This window comes from Chanos chanos, chromosome 4 (genome assembly GCF_902362185.1).
Source record: "Chanos chanos chromosome 4, fChaCha1.1, whole genome shotgun sequence".
Lineage (NCBI taxonomy): Eukaryota > Metazoa > Chordata > Actinopteri > Gonorynchiformes > Chanidae > Chanos > Chanos chanos.
The window spans coordinates 22596851-22619157 of record NC_044498.1 but is presented as its reverse complement, the minus strand read 5'-3'; the positions used below and the strand labels follow the sequence as shown (position 1 = coordinate 22619157).

The 22307-nt window shown below is 39.4% G+C and overlaps 1 protein-coding gene across 1 annotated transcript; it reads left to right on the top strand.

Annotated features, from left to right (window-relative positions):
• The first annotated feature begins 2118 nt into the window (after window positions 1–2118).
• On the top strand, window positions 2119–14040 carry pth2rb (parathyroid hormone 2 receptor b). Its single transcript, XM_030772185.1, has 13 exons — window positions 2119–2178; window positions 2909–3005; window positions 4740–4850; window positions 5118–5239; window positions 5485–5582; window positions 5998–6181; window positions 6790–6943; window positions 7558–7618; window positions 8187–8253; window positions 10260–10354; window positions 11946–12084; window positions 13056–13097; window positions 13585–14040. Exons 1-13 carry the CDS (start codon window positions 2119–2121, stop codon window positions 14038–14040), a joined length of 1686 nt encoding a protein of 561 aa, XP_030628045.1.
• The last annotated feature ends 8267 nt before the right edge of the window (window positions 14041–22307 follow it).

Genomic DNA, 22307 nt, shown 5'->3' with positions numbered 1-22307 from the left:
TGAGAGCATGGAATGAAGGGTAATAACACGTCTAGCGTTTGTGATAAGACGTATGATTTAGTTGTTTTCCTGTCGTTTTGAATGCTCTCAATCTTTAAACAACAAGGGTCACTCCCTCCTTTTAACAGGACTACATTTAACATAGCAAAGCACTATATGGCTGAATTGCAGATGTTTGCAGGCCTATGGCAGTGACTGCATGATCTGAAGGACTTTCTCTCAGTCTTCTGTTCTGTTTAAATCACGCTCTCCATCTGACGCATTTTCAACAGCTCTCAGTGTCGAATCACTTAGGACTTAGACAATTTCCCATTCAATCATTCTCCTCAAATCCATTGTGACTATGTGAGAAAAATGGAGAGGAGTCATTTGAAATAAATCAGTTACCAAAAAAAAAGACAGTGAGCGACTTATACATGAGACTATTACTGCTTTGTCCTGATTCATTTATTTCCATTAGGTGTGTTCTGTGGGATACCAAGCCAAAAACACATTGTACTGACTGTTTCAAAAACAGAAATAGCTTGTCTTTAAAGGTTTTATTCATTTACTACAGTTTAATTTAATGTTATTTATTGTTGTTCTTACATTGTTACATCTGAGTCTGTGTGCTTTTTACATGTTTTTAAATATTACTGAAGAAACAAAGGTAACAGAAACAATTTCATAATCCAACAAATAAAGTTAATGAGACTCTTGTGTAAATTAATGAATAAATGAATGAATGTGTTCTAAAGTCTGGAATATTGCCACATAGCTCTCTCTCTGACACCGAAAAGATTAGTAGATTAGTAAAGTCATTATTTGCCTATTATTGTTAAGTAGCTGGGCACTTATCCAAAAAAGTTTACACATCAAATTGGAACTGTTGGACTGTAGCGCAGGTTGGTCAATAAGGTAATGGTCTTTGTTTCCTAATCTGGATCCCTGCCACTGGAGCCTGGCTTCACCAATGACTGGTATGGTTAAGGTGGCAGCACACTGCCTGGACTACACTCTGACTCTTCAGACCAATCAAAAGACTCCCAGAGGACATTTAGAAAACTCACCATAACACAGTCTGATACAGCAAACTGTTACTATTTACACAGAGGGATTTTTTTCCTATATTGTGTTTGCACTTTCTGAGTGAAAATGTCTGTGTATGTTTCATGTCTGACCTGACGCACGTGGAACTAGCCCCTTTATAAGACGTTCGAGGCATTCCCTGTAGAGTTTACACTAATTCTCTACTTCAGATGAGTGTGTAAAAATGATCCAGAATATTTTTCAAGTTATCTCCAGAGTAGATGATTGTATTATGGCAGCTGATCCCAGTGTGACACTTAAGTCACACAGGAAGTTGTTGACAGCAGATGTTCCTTAATAAATGATTAAGTGTGTGTGTGTGTGTGTGTGTGTGTGTGTGTGTGTGTGTGCGCGTGTATGTGTGCGTGTGTGTGTAAACGAGAGAGAGAGAGAGTGAGAGGGAGAGAGAGAGAGAGCGTACAGTTGTGCCTCCTTACCCAAACTCTAGACTCAAGAGCTTTTTCAATAACTCAAATGGGGGGAAAGACGAATGATATGCATTCCGTTCCCCAGGAACTGTCGTTTTCGTCCTGTGTTTATTCCCAAAGTACGCTCTTAGATCAAATTGCTAGTCAGAAGTAAGCAGGTGTAAGTCCGTTAAATCGCACGCTGTGCTCACTATGAGATGATACGGTTGTAGAGGGTGGGGACTTCTCTGGAAGGCGCGGATCCAGCGCACTCGTCAATTCACGAGGAGACTTTTCTCGTTGTTGTGACAAAAAGACATCAATATGAGAGGAACTTTAGCCAATAAAATTCGCAACAAGCGTGCCTTGTAGCCATAATTTTATACATGTGTAGATTTAAGGCCAATATTAATAGGATCAAGAATGCGTTTTTGAGCGAGAAACGGTGAATCCGAAGCCAGATGTTCTATAAACTGTAATAATTACTAATTGCATCACTCTGGATGTCAACGAACAAGTTATAAAACAAAAAGAAAGAAAGAAAGAAAGAAAGAAAGAAAGAAAGAAAGAAAAAGAAATCCGTGATGTTCCACACAACACTGTATTTTGGATTCTGAGATTTAAAGTAGCCATCGCGACTACAATGAAGCTGATGTGGATCTTTACCGAAGTAATCTTGCTCTGGGTTTTGGTCTACGCGCAGGTAAGCCGCTTTTTTCAGTTCCTCAGTTAGCTACTAACAGAAAACGTCGCTGTAGATTTGGAATTGCAGCCTTTGGTAAATCGAATTCTCTCTCCTCCCAAACAGCAAAAGAGGACAGTATTCTCTTTTAAATGTTATTAAGACATCTTTCTGTTTTTAAATGTTTAAAAACAGAACGTCGCACACAACTGAAAGAAAAATATCCGTGAATTGTTAATGAATATCTAAATCATCAATATTTATCGAAAATGTCAGACGTCATTTGATTTATTCTAACCTATGCAGAAACCAGTCAAATATATATAGACATGATAATTTATGTATATACTCGAAACACAAAAGTATTTTCAGACACTGACCACAATGGAGCTGCCGATTTCTTTAGGCAAGTGTGTTCACAAGCTACCTCAATTGGGCTCCAAATCGAGAAGAAAACGATCTCTTAGCACTAACTGATTGGACGCCTTGCACCTAGAATCTATACCTGAAGGGTCGGGGGGAATCTATAGAGGAGGTTCATATATTGGAGGTTCAGTTGGTTTTTTAGAAGTAAAATGTGGTGTCCACGGTCTTCAATTAGGGCTTTATTTCAGTATGTAGACTTTCTGAAGACTTTAAGTGTGTGTGTGTGTGTGTGTGTGTGTGTGCGTGTGTGTGCGCGCGCGCATGTTGTAAGTGAAATTTTGGCAACCAGACTTTCTCAGTGCAGTGCGATACTGTTTATCCGCAGGTTGATTCGGAAGTTGGACTCACTGCTCAGGAGCAGATGTACCTGCTGTACGACTCCAAGCTCCAGTGCCTCCAAAACATTTCACAAAGTCCGTCTGGTGAGCAGAGCCCTCCCTCCACTGTGTCTCAGAGTACACTGTAACCTTTCTCACCCTCCACACGGCCACTCGGTAAAACAGCCGCCGTGACAGCCTCTGGGAAAATCGCATAAACATATGTCTGCGGTTTTATTCGCTTTTTTGTTGCTGTTTTCGTTGCCGACGACAATCCTTCAAAACAATCCTTAAAAACCAAATCTGCCACTGGCACAATGACAATAGCAGTGTGCGTGTGGCAAAATAGTAAGCTGTGTGAGTGTCTTTGCGGAAAAAGGGAAAGAGGGACCTCTTCACATAGATAAAAGCTACTGCTTGGATATAATAATGGTGCTACATCAAATCCCCAGAGAGCGGAATGTTAGTGATATTTGTCTTTGATCAGTTTACCCAAACTTCCTGTTAGTCACTGCACAGTGAAAAGATAAGACAACATGTGATATTAATTTGAAATGGAATGAAAATGAGTTTGAATGAACATGACAGACAAAACCTCCATATCACGCTGCATTAAAATCAAAACAGCTATATATTCACTGATTCAAGGCATTCTGAGGCTAGGAATACCACAGGTTGGGCTTTACATCTGAGCATCTGTGTGGCTGGTTGGACCCTAGGTATTTCCAGACCTAGTGTTTAACCCCAAGATTATGAGTCAATTGCTTTGTTTGTTGGAGTTTACTAAAATGGAGGGAGGGCTTATGTGTGTGCCAGGTGGGTGGGTGGGTGGGGGGGGTGTTCTAAGCAAAAGAGTTAGGTATTGTAAAACACATAAAACCTAGCGTGTTTAATGAATTTAGTGATGTTCTCAAAATGTGTGTTCCCAGCCATTCTCTTTATTCTATACTAATCAAACCTCCCATGTATGAAACATGCAGAATGGGCACTGGTCCTGCTGCTTTGTTCACTCTATGAAATGATTGGCTTGAAACAGACACAGCTCTTTGCAAGACCGGCATGATGAAATGACTCACCATGATCTGAGTCACAGGCTGTTAGTGCAGTAGACCAGAAACACACAGGTAACGTTGCATAAAGTAAAGCAACAGGCAGTTAAGTACAGTGGCCAATACAAAAACTGAAGCTTTCTCCAAACCAAATAATATCTCAGTCTTGGTCTCTCATAATTATTGGATGCGTTCAAGGTTCTGCTCTTGTTATTTCCTCTAATTTTGGATGAAAAGTGAGCATCACAATGAGAGCTCTATGCTATTGATTAATATTACAGAGCAGAACCCCCCCACCTCCTCCCCCCAGTTTACAAATGCCTCCATTGCCTGTGGATCAATTTGTGCTCAACAGGATACTCTTTAGAATGGACTTTGCCCTTTCCCATAGTTCTTTTACTGTGATGACTATTCAGAGAAAATACCCATATTTAGTGTGAGGAAACACAAAAGGAACCAGTCAATTGAGGTGGAACTCAGTGGAGCTATAGATTTAACTATGATGTAAGACCGTTCCCCCGTCAGACTTGGTCTTCCTTAACGTGTTGAGTCATAATATTATGCTGTTTTCTGCCTTGTCTTTGGTCTGTGGTAAAACCTGCATCACAGCTTAAACTTACTAGTCTGTTTCTTACTGGTGTGCTCCAGGGACATGCTATAAATAGTAGGAAAAAATAGATTTTGTCTCAGAGGAAACCCCAGAGTTAGTCCTGCTTTCTGTATAACTCTAATTCATAGTATATGTTCCATGCACTTCATCATATTAATACATGAAAGTTCATGTGTGTAGATAATATGTGTCCTCCTGGGTGGGATGGTCTGATCTGCTGGCCCCAGGGTTCCCCTGGTACTCTGACTAAAGTGGCCTGTCCCAGCTACATCTACGACTTCAACCACAAAGGTACAAAACCTGTTTCTTCTTCATAACAAGAGAACACCAAATGTTCACACAATGTGAGTCTGATGAAGTGTGTGTGCTTATGTGCATGTGTTTGTATGCGCGCGTGCACGTGTGTGTGTGTGTGTGTGTGTGTGTGTGTGTGTGTGTGTGTGCGTGTGTGTGTGTGTGTGTGCGCGTGTGTGCATGTGTGTGTGTGTATGGGTGTGTGTGTGTGTGTGCATGCGTATGCATGTGTGTGTGTGTGTGTGTGTGTGTGTGTGTTTGCAGGTTATGCCTACCGTAAGTGTGATGTAAATGGATCCTGGGCATCTGTGGAGAATCTGAACAGAGTCTGGGCAAATTATTCAGACTGTCTGAGATTCCTGCAGCCAGGGCAGGAGAGAGGGAAAGTAAGACCATGTGACCTGTGACCATGCTAACACATGGTGCCATCCTTCACTTTACACAGCTTTACAATGTTTAGTTTTAATCTAATAGATATATCATTTTTTATGGTAAAGTTTCAATAGTTTTTTGTAAATAGTGTGGCAATATGTCATTTTTAGACAGTGTTATATTTTTATATAATTGTATAGGTAGTTATGTGGTTTTTAAATGTAATCCCCTTGTCTCTGTGCATTATTTCATTTCTCAGAGAGACTTTTTTGAGCGACTCTATGTCATGTACACTATTGGATATGCAGTGTCCTTCAGTTCTCTTCTTGTAGCCATTTTTATCATCAGTTATTTCAGGTAGGTAATGATACGCCAGCCGCTTTTCTACCACTTTGTAGAGTTTATGTCCAAGATCGTTTTGCTAAGAGTATGCTCCTACAATAGCTTGCATAATAAGATAAAAATGTTGCTGTAGAAATGAGACCATTTTTATTAAAATGGTTCAGTTTCACTGGAGAGTACCAGAGGATGTGTTGTTTGCTCATTCTTTGCCCTTTTCACCATCGCCAGATGGTTGTTTTCAGTGTTACATTTTGGCAAAAGAAAAACAGAACCTTCTGCACATCTAAATATTTGCATATTTTTACATAATTTTAGGTTAGGTTTTGCACGTTTTTTTCCTTAGTGCTGTATATTATTTACAATCAGTCTATATGGAATAACACGTTTCCATGTTCATATACATAAAATAAAATTCTTTTAAATCCCCCAGACGTCTTCACTGCACGAGAAATTTCATCCACATGCACCTGTTTGTGTCCTTCATGCTGCGTGCCGTCAGCATCTTCCTGAAGGACAGGGTGGTCCATGCCAGCGGGGGACTGCAGGAGTTTGACACCGCCCTCATGGACAGCTTTAAAACCATCTCAGTGGTTCCTCTGGACAAGTACCAGTATGTGAGTCAACTCCTCAAGGCCACACCTTATGCCCACCATTAGCCTTTAACATGTGAGCTTTGTGGAAAAATGCAGTCAGTTCAAAGTCTGTCTGGTAGCTGCTTGAGTTGGAGCTTCTTTTTTTTTTTGGTTAGAGAAACTTTGCAGTTATGATTTAGGCCCCTGTGATTAATGTGTAAACCCCATAGAAAATACATTTGAGCTCCTTGTCTTTTTTTGTGAATTTACATTCCCTCTTCTGATTGGTGCTCACTGTCCCTGACTGTGTCTGGGTTTGACTAACTGACTGACTGGAACGGTCTTTAGTGCTGACCAACTCTAACTGCCTCAGAACAAGTCTGTGTCTGATTCACTCTTTCTCTGACTGACTTTAACAGGCTGTCACTGCATCTGACACTGATCTCGCCTTGGTTCAGTCCAACTGATCGGTTCTGATTTTCACTGGCGGTGACTCATCCCGATTCTGATCAACTTTGACTGGCCCATTGACTCTGTCAGACTCTGGCTCTAAGTGGCTCTGACAAGGCAGCCACCGGCTTTGATTGATTCTGATTGACACTCTGTGGCTTTGACTCACTCTGACTGTTTCTGACTGTTTTGTGTGACAGGTTGGCTGTAAAATCACTGTACTGCTCTTCATCTACTTCCTGGCAACCAACTATTACTGGATTCTAGTGGAGGGCCTGTACCTGCACAGTCTAATCTTTATGGCCTTTTTCTCTGATGCCAAATATCTCTGGGGTTTCACTATGATAGGATGGGGTGAGATTATTTTCTCTCTCTCTCTCTCTCTCTCTCTCCCTCTCGCTATCTGTCTATCTTTCTGTCAATCTTTCTATCTCTCTCTCTCCTTCTCTCTCTCCCTTTCTCTGTCTCTCTCATAATTGTGGATGAGGACCATAAACACTCTACCAAAGCTACAGTTCATTTTGACAGTTGGATTACTCTGGTGTTCGGAATGAGATTTTTAAATGATCTGAGAAATGTTTTCAAAAATCAAACACTAGATAATTCACCATAGCGTTACTTAGATACTACTCATCTGAATCCTGACAGACATATATCTTCAGTAACTAATCCTGAGCGTGAGAGAGCCAATTGGATTAGTACTAACCATCCACCTGATGGGTTTTGCACTGTTATTGTAATTGATGATTTACTGCAATGAGGAGATTATAATCTGTGGTGAGTGGGTATTATGTCATATTAATGACAGTGCCAAAAAAAATGTCAAAATAATCATACTAAATGGCTGTTTTCATATCAAGCCAGATATTCTTGGTCTGTTTGCTCCACATCCACCCATGTGATTAACATGGTGAAAAGTTTGAATGCTATGTTTGACAACTGGGAGACTTTTGTGACTCTAATTACAGGTGTTCCAGCTCTCTTTGTATCTGCCTGGGCTGTTGTCAGGGCAACGCTGGCAGATGCTCGGTAAGACTCTTCACTTGATATACTCCTTTGGCTCCTCCACGAAACTAACATAAACAACACGGACACACAAGAGGCACAGGAGGACCTTTCTATGAACTGACCGATTTAAATGTTGAGCTGAAAGTCGATGTGACTCCTGCAAACAGTAAGGTAAAATGTAAAGGCAAAAAGAGGGAGAGATGAACGTGCAATTTAGAGGTGACAGAGCACTCTTAGGAGGTAATTTTGTTTTTCTCTTGTGATTATCATTTCCAGGCAGTTACAATTTGTAACCTGTTCATTCATTTATTATGACCTCTTTTTTCTTAAAGATATACATCTTTAAAAGGATAACTGCTTTGAGTGAAGGACGGTTGACCTCAATGTTTTACCACTGCTTTTCAAAAGACGTGTCAGAGGAAGGGATTTATATGTTCTACTTTTGGAGAAAATGTTTGATGTCTCCAGTGATATACCTCTTCTCTCTCTCTCTCTCTCTCTCTCTCTCTCTCTCTCTCTCTTTCTCTCTGTCTTTCTGTCTCTCTGTCTTTCTGTGTGTGTTTGTGTGTGTGTGTGGTTGTGTTTGCAGATGCTGGGAATTGAGTGCAGGAAATATTAAATGGATCTATCAGGTTCCAATTTTGACAGCCATTGGAGTAAGTGTGCCTATACTTATTGTCATGGCTTAGTGAGACATCCTTTCCATATGGGATACATAGAGACAAACAACGTGAATTAAAGTTTCATTTTCTTTTTGGCATAGAAAGTATGAATTGCATTATATTAATTCTCACCAGTATCTCTGAATCATTTTGTGCAGAAACCTACATATGTATGTTTACATATGTGTGTTTCTGCATATGTATGTTTAGCTTAGGTGTAAAAGCCGTTAGAGTAGAGACTGTCCTTTTTCAGTGGAATATGTGGGAATGAAACTGGGGAGAAACCGTAACCTAGGTAACTCTGGATACCGGTTTAAGTTGCATGTCAATGCTATAAGTATAAATATAAGTATAAAAAAATCAGAGGAATATGAACACATGTATGGTTACATTAAGCAGTACACTATTTGTCAACGCACATGGTAATGGGTAGGATAATTAGCAGCCTTGTTCAGAATAGCACCTTTTAATGGTTTCAGATGAAATGAACATGTCTGGATGGGCTAAAGAGACCTGCAATTAAGTGGTGGCATGCAAACATATACTCTTCTAGCCTGTCAGTGAAATAATGAGAGATCCAATGAAACATACCGACAATAAACACAGAGACACATTAGCCATGCTCGTGCACACCAGATGAATGCTACAGTGACCGCAGGTGGCAGTTGGCAGTTGAAAGGGAATTTGAGTTTTTGCCTGCAAATATTCATTTCCTGTCAGATCCTGTTTCTCATGTTAAATTGCAGAGGACAACACAAACTTTCCTTTGGGACCAGACACTTGCAAGGTATAAATTGTTGTAAACACTAAAGAAAAAAAGTACAAGCCACCAATGCTTTTTTCTTTTTTCTTTTCTTTTTTTCTTTTTTTGGTGTGATATCTTGCATCTTTCAGTCTTTAACTTGATGCACATTTTGTGCCTTTTAAATTAAATCACAGAGGGATTCTTTTTAGTTTTTGGTATTTCATGCATAAAGAACTAATCATTCCAGTTATTTAAAAAACAGAGAGGGGAAAAAAAATACATAAACAGAGACTTTAAAATCATCACATGGAGCCTTCCAATCGGTCAGCCAATTGATGGCTGAATCATTATGGTAAAAAGTCTCAGCTGTGTGACTCTGTGATGCTTGTATTCAGTGCTTCACAACACTTAATTGGTTTATCTGTGTAGAGTGACTGACTGTCTCCATCTACGTTTTTTCAAAAGGCAACACACAGTTTGGTGGGGAACTAAAAAAACTGTAAGTGTACTTTCCTCTAAATGTGTCACTGGAAAGTACAATTTACCTCATGGTGGGAGAGGCAGAATAAAAAAGTGTTAATGTAATCCATTTTTTTTTTTGTGAATGTCGAACCAGCTTAGATTACAGACTCCCATTAACAAACTCCTCTTGTCCTCTCATCAATGATTAAAATGACACAGTCTATTTAATAGCAATGGGACCATCGCAGTTATTCAGATCTATTTAATCCACGCGTGTCTCAGGTGGAGATGGTTCGGTCAAGGCCATCTCCTTGACTTTGAATCAGGGAATTGGAGTTTGATCAGAACCTGTTTCTGGCTGACAGATCTCTTCTGTCTGTCTAGACTGTGGACCTCTCTGTGAGGAATCAGATATGACCGTGCTGGATTAGTAGATTTGCAGTGCCCACACAGTCTCTCAGACTTATTCCTAAAAAAACAGCAGGTATAGATTTTCAGCTTAGCCGTTACCGTTCCCACGGCTTTCCACAGCAGCAGCAACACAAGGATACTGTATCCACTTGTTCAATTCAGAGATATATGGGCCTAATCTTTAAGTATCCCAAAAGCAGCTTAGCTTTTATGCCTCACTGATAACACACAGGTTCTTTTGAAGCTTGGGTAAAAGAGAAAAGTATAATTTATTTCATTCATTTGAATTTAATCCAATTCAATTCAATTAGAAATGTCATTTTGTTTACAGCTACCATGACAAAGACTTGAAAAAGTTATTTCTGATTGTTTTTTATTCCAGCTCAACTTTATTTTGTTTGTAAACATTGTTCGAGTTCTGGCCACTAAGATCAGAGAAACAAACGCAGGAAGATATGACACACGCAAACAATACAGGTGACTCCATATATTTTTCTTCCACTGCATCTCGTCACATCCCTTGCTTTTAATTACTGCTTCCTTTAAGCGTGCGCTGAAATGCTAAATCAGTCTCACTGATGATTGTATGACCCCTGTACATCTCAGTCATAGACTTGATATAGAACAGATGATATAGAATAGAACACTGTTTCTGTTTTGTTTTGTTTTGTTTTGTTTTGTTTTGTTTTGTTTTGTTTTGTTTTGTTTTGTTTTGTTTTGTTGTCTGGTTGGTTGTTTTTTGCAGACTTATAATAAACATATTGTTTGGTCTTGTCTTTGACAGTTCTGTAACACATTAGGCATGTGTCTTTTATCTGTGTGATGTTTCTGTCTCACGTCCCCCAGTACACTGTTTGTGCATGCACTTTTCCTGTAGACTCTTATGAGTGTCATTCTGTGTATTCTCACGCTGAAACACGCTGTACCTGTCTTCAGGCAGGGGAAATAGTGGGGGGCTATTTGCTCCTGCCCATTGGTGTGATATGGAGGATAGGAATAAAATAATGAGATCAGCAACCCATATCTGGCTCAACAGAATAAGAAAGTTTGTGCATATTGTCTGTTTTCTTTGTGTAACATTCTTTATAAGCCTCTGAAAGTTCTAAATCATATTAAAAAAAGAAAAACAGTTACAAGTTACAAGTTACAAGTTACAAGTTCCGGTTCAAGTTCCAAAAGAGAAAAACAAAACAAAACAAAACAACACAAAACAAAAAACAAAACAAAACAAAACAAAACAAAACAAAAAATCAAAGACTAGGAGAGCACAGCAGCTTCTACTTTCTTCATTAAATGTCCTTTAAACCCCATTGTGCTGGCTCTTCTGTTCATTGGTTATTCTCTAGTGAAATCTTGTGGAGCTGGGAGTATTTTTTGTGTACTACTTCTAGCCTGTTGAGGAGCTTTTCCCCTTAAAGCTGATGCACACTTGGAGCGTTCTTTTTCTTATTAAAATAATTGCCATCCAATTTCATCCACTGAAGGGATGATGATCTCTGCTTGAGTCATGTACCCTTTAGCACTCAACGCAAAGATGACATTTCTGTGACTTTGAGAAAGATTGTCTAACATTATCCGCATTGAACTTTTTTTTCCCCCTCTCTCTCTTCCTTTCTATCTCTCAGTTCTAATCTCTGCCAAGATCAGTTTTTAATATCTGAGTCTATGGATATACAGTAGGAGCACAAAATGAATTCTTTTTGAGTATATTGAAATCTTCCACTCATAATTTATTTTCAAAGAAGTTTAAAAGTCATCTCTCAGCTGTCTGAGAATTAGTATACATAGAGCTATACACCAGATAGAAAGGTCGATATGAGAAACAGATTTAGTATGTGGAATGTGTATATGTACAACTTCACACTGTTGTATCTCATCAGCTTGTGCCCCCACACTGAAGATGAACTGAAGATTAATGTCTTCACACACACACACATACACAGAGAGAGAGAGAGAGAGAGAGAGAGAGAGAGCGTCACTGGCTGTCAGACAGGTTATGTGTTGAAATCTTGGTGAGTTTTCTCTATTTAAATGCATCATCTTATCTTTCTTCTTTTGGTTCAAACAGGAAACTGGCAAAGTCGACATTGGTGCTAGTCCTGGTGTTTGGAGTTCACTATATTGTGTTTGTCGGGATGCCACACACGTTCACTGGAGCCGGATGGGAGACACGGATGTACTGCGAGCTCTTTTTCAACTCCTTTCAGGTGTTTATTGCCATGTTCATCACATAGTAATGAGAGCATTTAAATTCAAAGACTGGTCGATGCAGTTTACTTAAAGACATGAAACTGCAATAATTTGGAGTCTGATTTTGTGGTGGACATCTGTTTGCCTCTTGTCAGTGGACTGATGTTTTTGGTTTAAGCCATTCTTTAAATGGTGGTTATTTAAAGTTTCATGTCATCTGGAGAGTAACATGCCATAATAAGGGTGTAACATCTGCTGAAATGCGATGTTTAGGCCATTCAGTTCCATCATTGCTACATTTTGCTAAAAAGTTTTCAAGTAAACCTAATACTAAACTGGGTTTTGTCACTTCAGGCTAAGAAGTTCTCAGACATTATGACAGCGTAGGTTATGTATTTGAGTTTGTATTAGATAAGGACTGTCCTGACAATACTCAAATATATGAAATTAATGAAAAAGTCAATGAACTATACATGTAAGCAGTAATGTGTCATTTACACCAGGCTAGTAACCACATAAAGCACACTATTTTTGTGTCCTCCTGTCTCTGTCTCACTGCCCTCCCCATGGTGAAGCAAAGCTGCGCGAATGATAAAAACAAGTTATTTTTACACATGGATCTTTGTCATGGATCTTTTGCTTTTATACAATGGCCTCTGAAGAGTTTGTTCACTTGGGAAGCAAAAGACGAGAGTATAATTGATTCCTACTCATGCCAACATTAACTCTTTTACCAAAGGCTGTTTTAAGACAATGGTTGCTGCCTTGCCTTCAGACGTCACATCAGGTTTTCAGTAAAAACCGAGAAGTTCAATTAACATGCGCCGACGTGTTCAAGTGGTTATTTTAATGTTAGTGAAACTGGAGTAATCCCCATATTTTAATGGGATTATGCTTGCTGGGATTATGATTGTACTTCAATTAGAATAATTAAAGTGTACATGACTCCAGATTTGAACAGATAAGAGCCTATCTCCTTCTGTTTCAGGGTTTCTTCGTGTCTATTATCTATTGTTACTGCAATGGTGAGGTGAGTACCACATCAGATGGATCTTTCAGTGATTCAAAGTGTCTGCTCACTTGAGAATGTCTCTCAACAAAATGAAACCTGATTTCTATGAATGCCCAAGTTTCTTTTCAGTCTAGCTGTGACTGGCAGTGTAATGTTTGCCAAGAGACTGTGGGGACTAGCACTCTGTTAATGGGTCATGACAAATCATTTATTTGAAGGGTGCCCAAGACACACAGAAGATGAGAAATGAATGAAATATCTGTATAGGGTTACAGGTTCAAGCTTGTCTGTTGTAGAGTAGTGTGTGGTAGCATGGTAAGTGTATTCTAGGTATGTAGTATCAGATGTGAGTGCACACACACACACACACGTACACACACACACACACACACACATGCATGCATGTTGAATTAACTCAAAGTGTTATACCTAACTCTACCAATGTAAGTTTGATTGGTCCGGTAAACAGACATGCTACTCCCTGCTCCTGTGGATGCTGCTTTAGGTACAGACAGAGATGAGAAAGATGTGGATGCGTTGGACTCTGGCCTTTGATTGGAGAGCACCTATTGTTTGTGCAAACTACCGATATGGTTCCGGATTGACTAACCTTACCAGAAGCACAAGCAGCCAATCCCAGCTCACGTCAGTCTCTCGTACCTCCGCCCTGTTCTCCAGTCGAGTGTTTCGTAGCAGCATGGGTCCAAGGGCCAGCACACACGCGGCCCTACCTGGATACGTCTTCAGCAACTCTGACATCGAGAGTTTGCCTCCCTCTATTCCAGAGGAGCCCGAGGAGGGTACCAAACGCCTGGATGACATCACTCTGAAAGACAGCATAAAACGCATCGATGACATCACCCTTAACGAGAGCACGAAACGCGCTGACAACATCAGCCTGAAAGATTCGATCCGTGAGACATGTAGCAGGATGACAGAGGAGGCTGAGGAGACACTGTAAAGCACACTGGCACTTTAAGTTTTACACACTTCATTCTCTCACACAAATGCCATGAAAGAACCTTTGAAATTCGGACTAAGCTTTGGATTTATTACTGAGTTATTACTTTCATCTCAACGCAAAGTGTTCTTAGTACAATCCTCTACTGTAGTTTTAGGATTGCATTTTCAATGGTATGACAACAACAGTTGAATTCTTAACCACTCTTGGATAACAAGTATGCTCTCATCTCAGGAATGCACCGTAGCACAGAAGGTTACTCCCCTGTCACATTTCATAGAGGATGAATCTTGTAAATACAAAGCTGGGTAGTTGAGTTTTCTGATACCCATAGTAATCTGCGGTTACAAAGTTGTGTTTTCATTTTGAATACGCATAAGCTTACAGTGAGCTTTTGGGTCAAGATCATCTAAAAATCTTTCTATAATGTTTTAGATGTACCCTCTCTCTCTCTCACTCTCTCTCTCTCTCTCTCCCTCTCTTTCTGTTGCGCATTCTTGTCCCGCAATCTTGAGAGCAAAGCATGCACACATCTGTCATACAGTCTAATGGAAGCATTTGGTACAGCTTGCGTGTAAGCATTCTTGACTGTCGTGTCTTATTTGTGGTTTCTAGAAAGTGGTTTGGCTTTGTGTTTTTTTGGAAACTTCTCAGCATTCAGATGGACATTTTATTGGGAAGGAAAGTGAAAAAAAATCACTTGATATTTATTTGTGGTGAGTGTAAGTATCTTGTCAGTAAGTGAATAAAGCATTGTCTTTTAACACAGGATTTTTAAGCTTGTAACTTTTCATTCAGAGCCAACAAATACATTAAGGTTTGGAGTGTAGAGCTTGTCTGATGAAGCCAGTGTATAAATTATTGCTCTCACACATGGATAAAGCCAACCTCTGCTGTGTAAGTGGTGATTAAAGCGTTTTACTAATGCAAATCAGCGACCCCAACCCACAAAATGAATCTCAAATAACCGAGGGCCAATTTTATGCCCATAAATAATGTCTCTTTTATAGGTGTTTGGACTTCTGTGTGAATAGCAGAATTGCTAATTGCCTAGCATTGTCAAAGAGAATCTAAGCCATGTGAACCTAGGTGGACAATGGACACATCAATCTGTTTAAAAATGACGTTTGTTTTGTGCTTTTTAGTTGTGAGAAAGAATATTCACAGCTGGAGCAGAATGGACAGCCCTGCGCTCTCTCTCTCTGTCTCTCTCTCTTTCATTACCCCTGTGATATTCCTCTCACGAACACAGAAGAGGAACTCAAAACAGACCCTAATTTGAATATTCATTTGGCGCCCAGTGTTGCGTTTGTAGGCCGACATTGTGACATCACGCGTGGTTGAATGAGATGCTATATGCACTGTTTAAGAAAGAACAGAAACCCATGAGGACTAATGAACTCTGAATTAATCTGTAGGCTGTATCAAACACATATGAAGTACAGCAGGAAAACAACTGGAATTATTTTTTGCTCCAAGTGAAAAGTAACTGTTCCCACAACAATGTCTCCTGTTAATGGTCTTTTCCTCACAATCTCCCTTGAGCAATGAAAATCAATCAAATCTATGGTGAGGTTGATGAGCTGGTGAGATTAATAGTACTCATCTGTCATGACAGAAGGTCTCACTTCAATGACAAAGGATGAAAAATGGATGAACACTCTGTTTTCATGTTTTACATGTGCCAACTCTGACTGTGAGCTGTAATAAGATTCCATTTGAGCTCTCTCCTCACACTCTGCTGAAGGTGGAAGAGCACATGTTTCAGTCCTTTTAGTATCAGGTGATAATTTTGTCATATTTTCATGGCACAGTTAATGGCCCTCCAAGTTATCATGACTTGATGAACGAATTATAAATGTCGTACCAAAAAAGATTTAATACTGGCTAGTGTGAGGGTTGTGCACGCAGCTGGGAATAGAACTACAAGGGGAGTTTGGACACTACTAAATTGGGAAGAAAAAGGGATAAAAGGGACAAAGAGAAAAAAGGGCTTGAGTATGCTCTGTCACTTTTTTCTCTGATCTGAAATGTGTTCCACTGAAGTGATGTCTGGGCTGTAAAACCATGTGAATTCTGTGAACTCATCTCATTTCATCTCACTTGGTCATAATTCAAACTTATCCTCAAGTAAAACTGCCTTCAGTTCACACACTCACTCCAGTCTATCCGTTATTGTCCAGCCGTGTAGAAAGGTTTGACTTTAACTTTTAAGAGCTAAATATATAAGCTTGCTAAAAAAAGAAAAAGTGCACTTTACTTAATGGTTAAAGACCACTGGATTTCTCTTTTGCTGTCTGATTATCATCATTATGAATGATCCAATGAAAAGAAATCTCCTGTTGAGTAGGAGTCCATTATTAGGCGTTACATCACCCTACATTTTATTAACATAATATTCTATACCAGCCTACACTATATAACTCGTTCATGTCTTTGTTGTATCCCAATTAGATAATATGATATTCTTTTAGCGGGCTATACCAATGCTTCTCTATTAATGCCCCCACACCCCACCCTCACGAAAATACCTGGTCAGTTTTTTTCCTCAAATAAAAGGCAATAGAGGGCCTAGCTGCCTTGTATTTAACCAAAATTACCTAATCACCACATACTTGTTAACTCCATAGCTAACAACATCAAGGAATCAGAAACCGTCCAAATTTTAAGAAAAGACTCAAACATACACACACACACACACACACACGCACACACACTGTGATTATCCCCATATTAACTTTACATGTATTTATCCTTTGTGTAACATGTCATGACCACAGTGATAAATTAACTTAAACTTGAGATAAATAAAAACTTGATAAATTTAGCCAAGCACATCAAGAATGCAGCAGTGTACCACAGAAGATCACAGTGAAATTCCACAGTGTTGTGTATACAGCAACTCATTTTCATATCAAAATGCTCCATACACCATGGTACAACATTACAGTATTAGACACTGTGTTACAGCAGTAGCTAATCATATTCTACATTACGTTACACCAGTGTTCCACATCACAGTACTGAGCGATCTCAGCTGGGCCCTTTGCCCAAACAGAGATGATCGTAGATCTTCCCTATTAAATGATCTCATCTCCTATGCATTTCAGAGCAACCCATCTTGGATAAAATTCTCTTTATCTCCATATCTGCCTGGCAGTGTTTTCATCTCCTTCCCCAGTTAAATTTAACACACACTGACAGAGAATACAAGACAGCAGTCAAATCAGTCCACACTGAAGAATACAGAGGGACTGAACAGAACAAACCAGGCTGATTAGACATGCCAGCTTTTCCAAAGGATTCAGTGACCCCCCCAGAGAATCTTTTGAATTCTCATCTCATCCTTTCCATTTTGGTTTAACATCTCTTTCATTAGAGAGTATTTACAGCATTCATCCATTCTTTCTATGGAAGAATTACTGACGGACAGGCTGTTAAGTTGTCACAAATGTTTTGACACAAGATTTTTTCTTTTTTCTTTTTTTTTTTTGCATACCGGCGGCACATACTTCAGACGGGCAGCACATATTTAAAAAAAGACCGGCATTCTCGTAGACAATGTTTAATCACTTTAAATAGAAAAAAGCACTTTACAGCAATAGTCTCAGGTTATTGTGGTTTAAATCATTGTCACTAGAGAAGACTCTTTTGTGTTGCAGCCTAGGCAAGCAAGTAGTTGGGAGGAAATAATTGGTTGCGTTGTGCAAACACTGTTTGAATTAAGTGAGGAGAAACAGTGCGGGTGACAGTTTGATGAGCTGTGTTTGCATCTGGTCCCAAAAACTAGAGATATGAGACAGAGAAACATTTCGTCCACACCAACAAACCTCACAGGAACCTCTAGCTTCCTCAGACACTGCCTTCAGCTCTGTCTTGCAGATCACAGGACACCAGCACACCCTGATTCTGCATAAGGTATGTCTCAGAGACCATCATTCAAGTAAACAAAACTGGGAAATAAGTGTGACAATAGCTGCTTTTTTTTTCTTTACTAGTTGTTGTTACAGTTAAATGTTTTTGCAGAAAAAACAGCAGTTCTTTAATGTATATATATACTGTGTGTGTGTGTGTGTGTGTGTGTGTGTGTGTGTGTATACACACACACACAATATACATCATATATGTATATATACACACACGTGCACACACACACACACACACACACACACACACACACACACACAAAGATAGATAGATAGATAGATAGATAGATAGATAGATAGATAGATAGATAGATAGATAGATAGATAGATAGAAAGATAGATAGATAGATAGATAGATAGACGAGGTCCACAGTCCACAATGAGGAGAAAAAATCTGTGATTTTGAGGAGTAAGGTGTTATTTAACGAGAATAAAGCATAATGCCTGCGTTAAAATGGGGAACGTGGAGCATCTTGTGAAATTATACTTTAGTATAGGTTTCACAAGTAACGAAATACTTAATCTTTTGGCATATCAGCACCATATTATGGTATGAGGTATGAGGACTTTGATGTGTGTGGCACGGCACGACGTTGTACTTGCACCATGACAATAAAGTTCTTGAATCTTGAAACAGCAGTTGCCAGAAGCAGGCTCAGGCTGCCATTGATTGTCCTCTCGGCGGTTCTGTTGGTTGCTGGTAATATATTTTCATAAAAACTATGTTTTTTCCGACTTTATTCTCGTTAAATTATTACTTTATGCTCGAAATCTCAGAATTTCCCCCCCTCAATGTGACCCGAATACTCCGTCACAAAATGTGGCATATAGGCAGTAGGCGATTTGTAGGGGGGGTGCCGTCCCCCGCCTTCCCCTTGTTAGCAAAATAATCAAATTGCATCCCCCTTGCAGCCTACTCCATACAGTAGTGTCAGTGACCATTGGGCCATCATCCCCCGTTAAAAAATACCAAATCACCTACAGCCTATATGTTACCAAGTAACATTTTATTTTCTCCTTTTTCGTTGCGGCAAAGTCCTCTGCCGCCAATTTGCAATCAAACGTTTCCAATTTGCAGACTTTGCAGCTTGCAGTGCGCGTAAACCTAAAAAACTGTTCCCAAGATGAAAGTATACAAGATTACTGACATAAAATTTGAATAATCCTTAAAATCGACAGCTACGGTGAGTTTATACAGCCAGCAGTGGCGATAACACAGCGTAAATGTATGCGTTTTTAAGACTAGGATGTGATCCATTTTGGCGGATATTAATTTGTCTCGTCACTAATGGGATTAATGAAGTAGACACCCACATTAGTAACATATTGAGCGGGAACGTCAAATTCGCAGACATCCACAACTGACTGGGAGAGAACGATTAACTGAAGTGTGCAGTGGGGAGGTTTATGCTAGTTAGGTGGATCATACGTTTCTCATGCGTAAGCAATGGATGTATCAAATGTATGATAACATAGGCCTACAGCCTAAATTTGTTATTATATATGTAATGAATCCTTCCGTTTAGCCTATAATAATTCCTATAGCCGAAGCCACAAGAGCAATGTGAAGGCTTTTGGTGATTTCTTATCAGAGAAATGCACGGCAATCGATGGACTCAAGCCATATTGATATAAAGTCGCTTGTCTTTAGCTTTACTTTTCATTCATGGCGATTGCGCATCTTAACTCTCATCAGTTTATTACAATTTATTAAAAGCCATGACAGTTAGGGTGTAATAAAACACTGAGTCTTTAAAACTTCGAACGCCACCTGCTATGAGAAATACACTGATTCTCCGAAATGACCACGTTTTTCGCGGAAGAATATCGTGTTTGCTGAATCGGGGGAAAAACACTCCAGAAATAGCCAGCTGTAATGTTTCTATCCAAGGCTGCATCATCTTAGATAATATTACTCTGCTATTGATTGCATGTGGTTCACAGCGCCTTCGTTTTTATCCTAATTGGATCTCTTCGCTTGTTTATTTCTCTGGAGACCAGTAAGTGGCTTGTCCAGATTCTTTATCACACATCTGCCTTTGCCTTTGCCTTTGCATAGCCTATATTAAACAAACTAATATGTTATGTTCAAACACAAGGCATGAATACTGCATGTCGTACTGCTCTTGGAGAGGTATAAATTCATATTCATGTCTGGCACATCTATTCAGTCAAAATGAAGTATGAAGAGGTTGTTCAAGTAGGATGGACAATAGTCATAATTTAGTACACTTGAACATCAAGAACACTCTATCTGTTGGTTTGAATGAGTATTTGCATTTTTGGTAAATCGCAGTTGGAACTTCAGTAACTAGCACGTTAATACTCTTTTGAGAAGACTTTGGTGTTTTTGGCTTTTCTAAGAATCTCATCCTGTACGCAGGCCTGATCTACATAATGCCGTTACCGTGACGTCTGTTATTCAACATTGCCACCATCTGGTTGCAACATATTCATCTGTCAGTGGATATTTTATAATTATTTCACAGCAACGTTTCCAATAATATTTACAATTACATTTCACTTGTTTAAAGTGTATTTTTTCTACTGCATACAACTACATGAGAACAAGATTTTGCCTTGTGTTATTAGTTGTAGACTAACACTCTGTCCACACGTGCATTTTATATGTAGAACCACTAGAGGGCATTAACACCTACTGAAAACGGCCAGCCCTACACTGTTCGAAAGTACACTGCGCGAGAAGGGCTCATTACTGGCGACATTCATTGGAAGATTTCCTGACGTTTTCATTTTTGGCATTTGAAAATGGATTAGACTCTCTTAAAAATATATATGTGTGTGTTTGTGTGTGTACACATACATACATATATGTATGTATATATAAAGCCAGACAAGTAAATTCTACAGTAAGTTGACTGGGCTGGGCAGATATGTTCAGTAGAAATCCAGCTCTATGACCGTCAAAATGGGACAGAGAATCGACAAGCTCCTTCTTATTTTTTGTTCACAAATTTTTATTTATAAGCAGGTCTAAAATTCTGAGCAGTACAAGCTGAGCAGTTTTGAGCCCTTTGGCCTCTTTTCACTTTAAATACAAATATGCTTGTACAAATAATAATAATAATAATAATTTAAAAATACAAAAACAGTAGCAAAAAGGCTTGACTGTTAAGAAACAAATGACCAGATATTGTGCACCAGGCCACACATGTCAGAACAAGTGCTGTGCAGGTATTTGGAAACGCTGAGTCGAAGCCAAAGTCAAAATCAGGTGTCTGTGACAAAGAAAAACAATACAGTCACACACAGTAAGACAATCATAGTGGAATGGGTACTGAAAGAGGTGGTCCATCCTAAGTATCATAAACAGCCTGGGTGTTTGAGGAAGGCTCTTTATCGTGCTATTTAAGGAAAGAAACAGCATACTCTACATAAATGACAAATGAGACACAGTTTTAGATTTAGGATGGAGTGCCCCTTTAATTTGTGTCATTTGGTGGTGGTGGGGAAGGGGGGGGGGTCCAAACTAAAAACATATGTCATTTTAAAAATGAAAACCTCAGTTCTGGACACTGAACTTTACTGGAAAACATTCACAAATTGTCAAAATGACTGACACATTCTTCCATTTTAAAATAAGTCACGGCTAGTGTGTGAAACAGGCAACAACACAAATGAACTCTTGTTGAGAACTCAGGGAGTCTTGACTGTGTGAGTTACAGGATGCCCACTGGCTCCCTCCCAGACTTTCACACACAATGTCTGGATTTCCCCTGCCAGCTGGGAATCATTTAGGTGTCTATGCTGGTGCCTGATTCACTCTCACTGCTCCTCACTGACAGTGGATCTAATTCTTTCAGTACAAATAAAACCTTCATCTCTACACCAGAAGTCTTCACTTCTCCGTACAAACACCAGGGCTTCTATATATTGACAAAAAATGGATCAGTCCTTCGTCTATCTAAAACCACAAAATCTCCACCTCTCGACAAGACGACTAAGCTCCAACTCTCCGAAGACAACACTAAATTTCCATATTCTTCACGATGAACCTCTCTCACACAGACACGTCTACACAACCTCTTCCATGACAAGCTAGCCTGTATTTCTGTATAGCCACGCCCTTCTTCCAGACAATCACAAGCTCCATCTGTTTTAATCAAAACAAAACGGCCTCCATCTTTCCACACACAAAACACAGAACAAAAAAAAAAAAAAACATCACTGAGTGAGGACAGTTTCTTCATCTATTAAACAACTTATGTCATGCTTTTGAAAACAATCAATCTTAGGAACACAGACAAAACACAAAATACCCAACATATATGAAAAAAAGGCCTCAGAGCGTCCCTGTTTCCTCTTGGAGAGAGAGAGAGA

Bases quoted from the DNA above. Each gene is read 5' to 3' on its own strand.
- pth2rb (XM_030772185.1), top strand. From the start codon at position 2,119: ATGAAGCTGATGTGGATCTTTACCGAAGTAATCTTGCTCTGGGTTTTG. The intron at 8,254-10,259 runs GTAAGTGTGCCT...TTTTTATTCCAG, and splicing joins CAATTTTGACAGCCATTGGA to CTCAACTTTATTTTGTTTGT. The intron at 10,355-11,945 runs GTGACTCCATAT...TGGTTCAAACAG, and splicing joins GACACACGCAAACAATACAG to GAAACTGGCAAAGTCGACAT.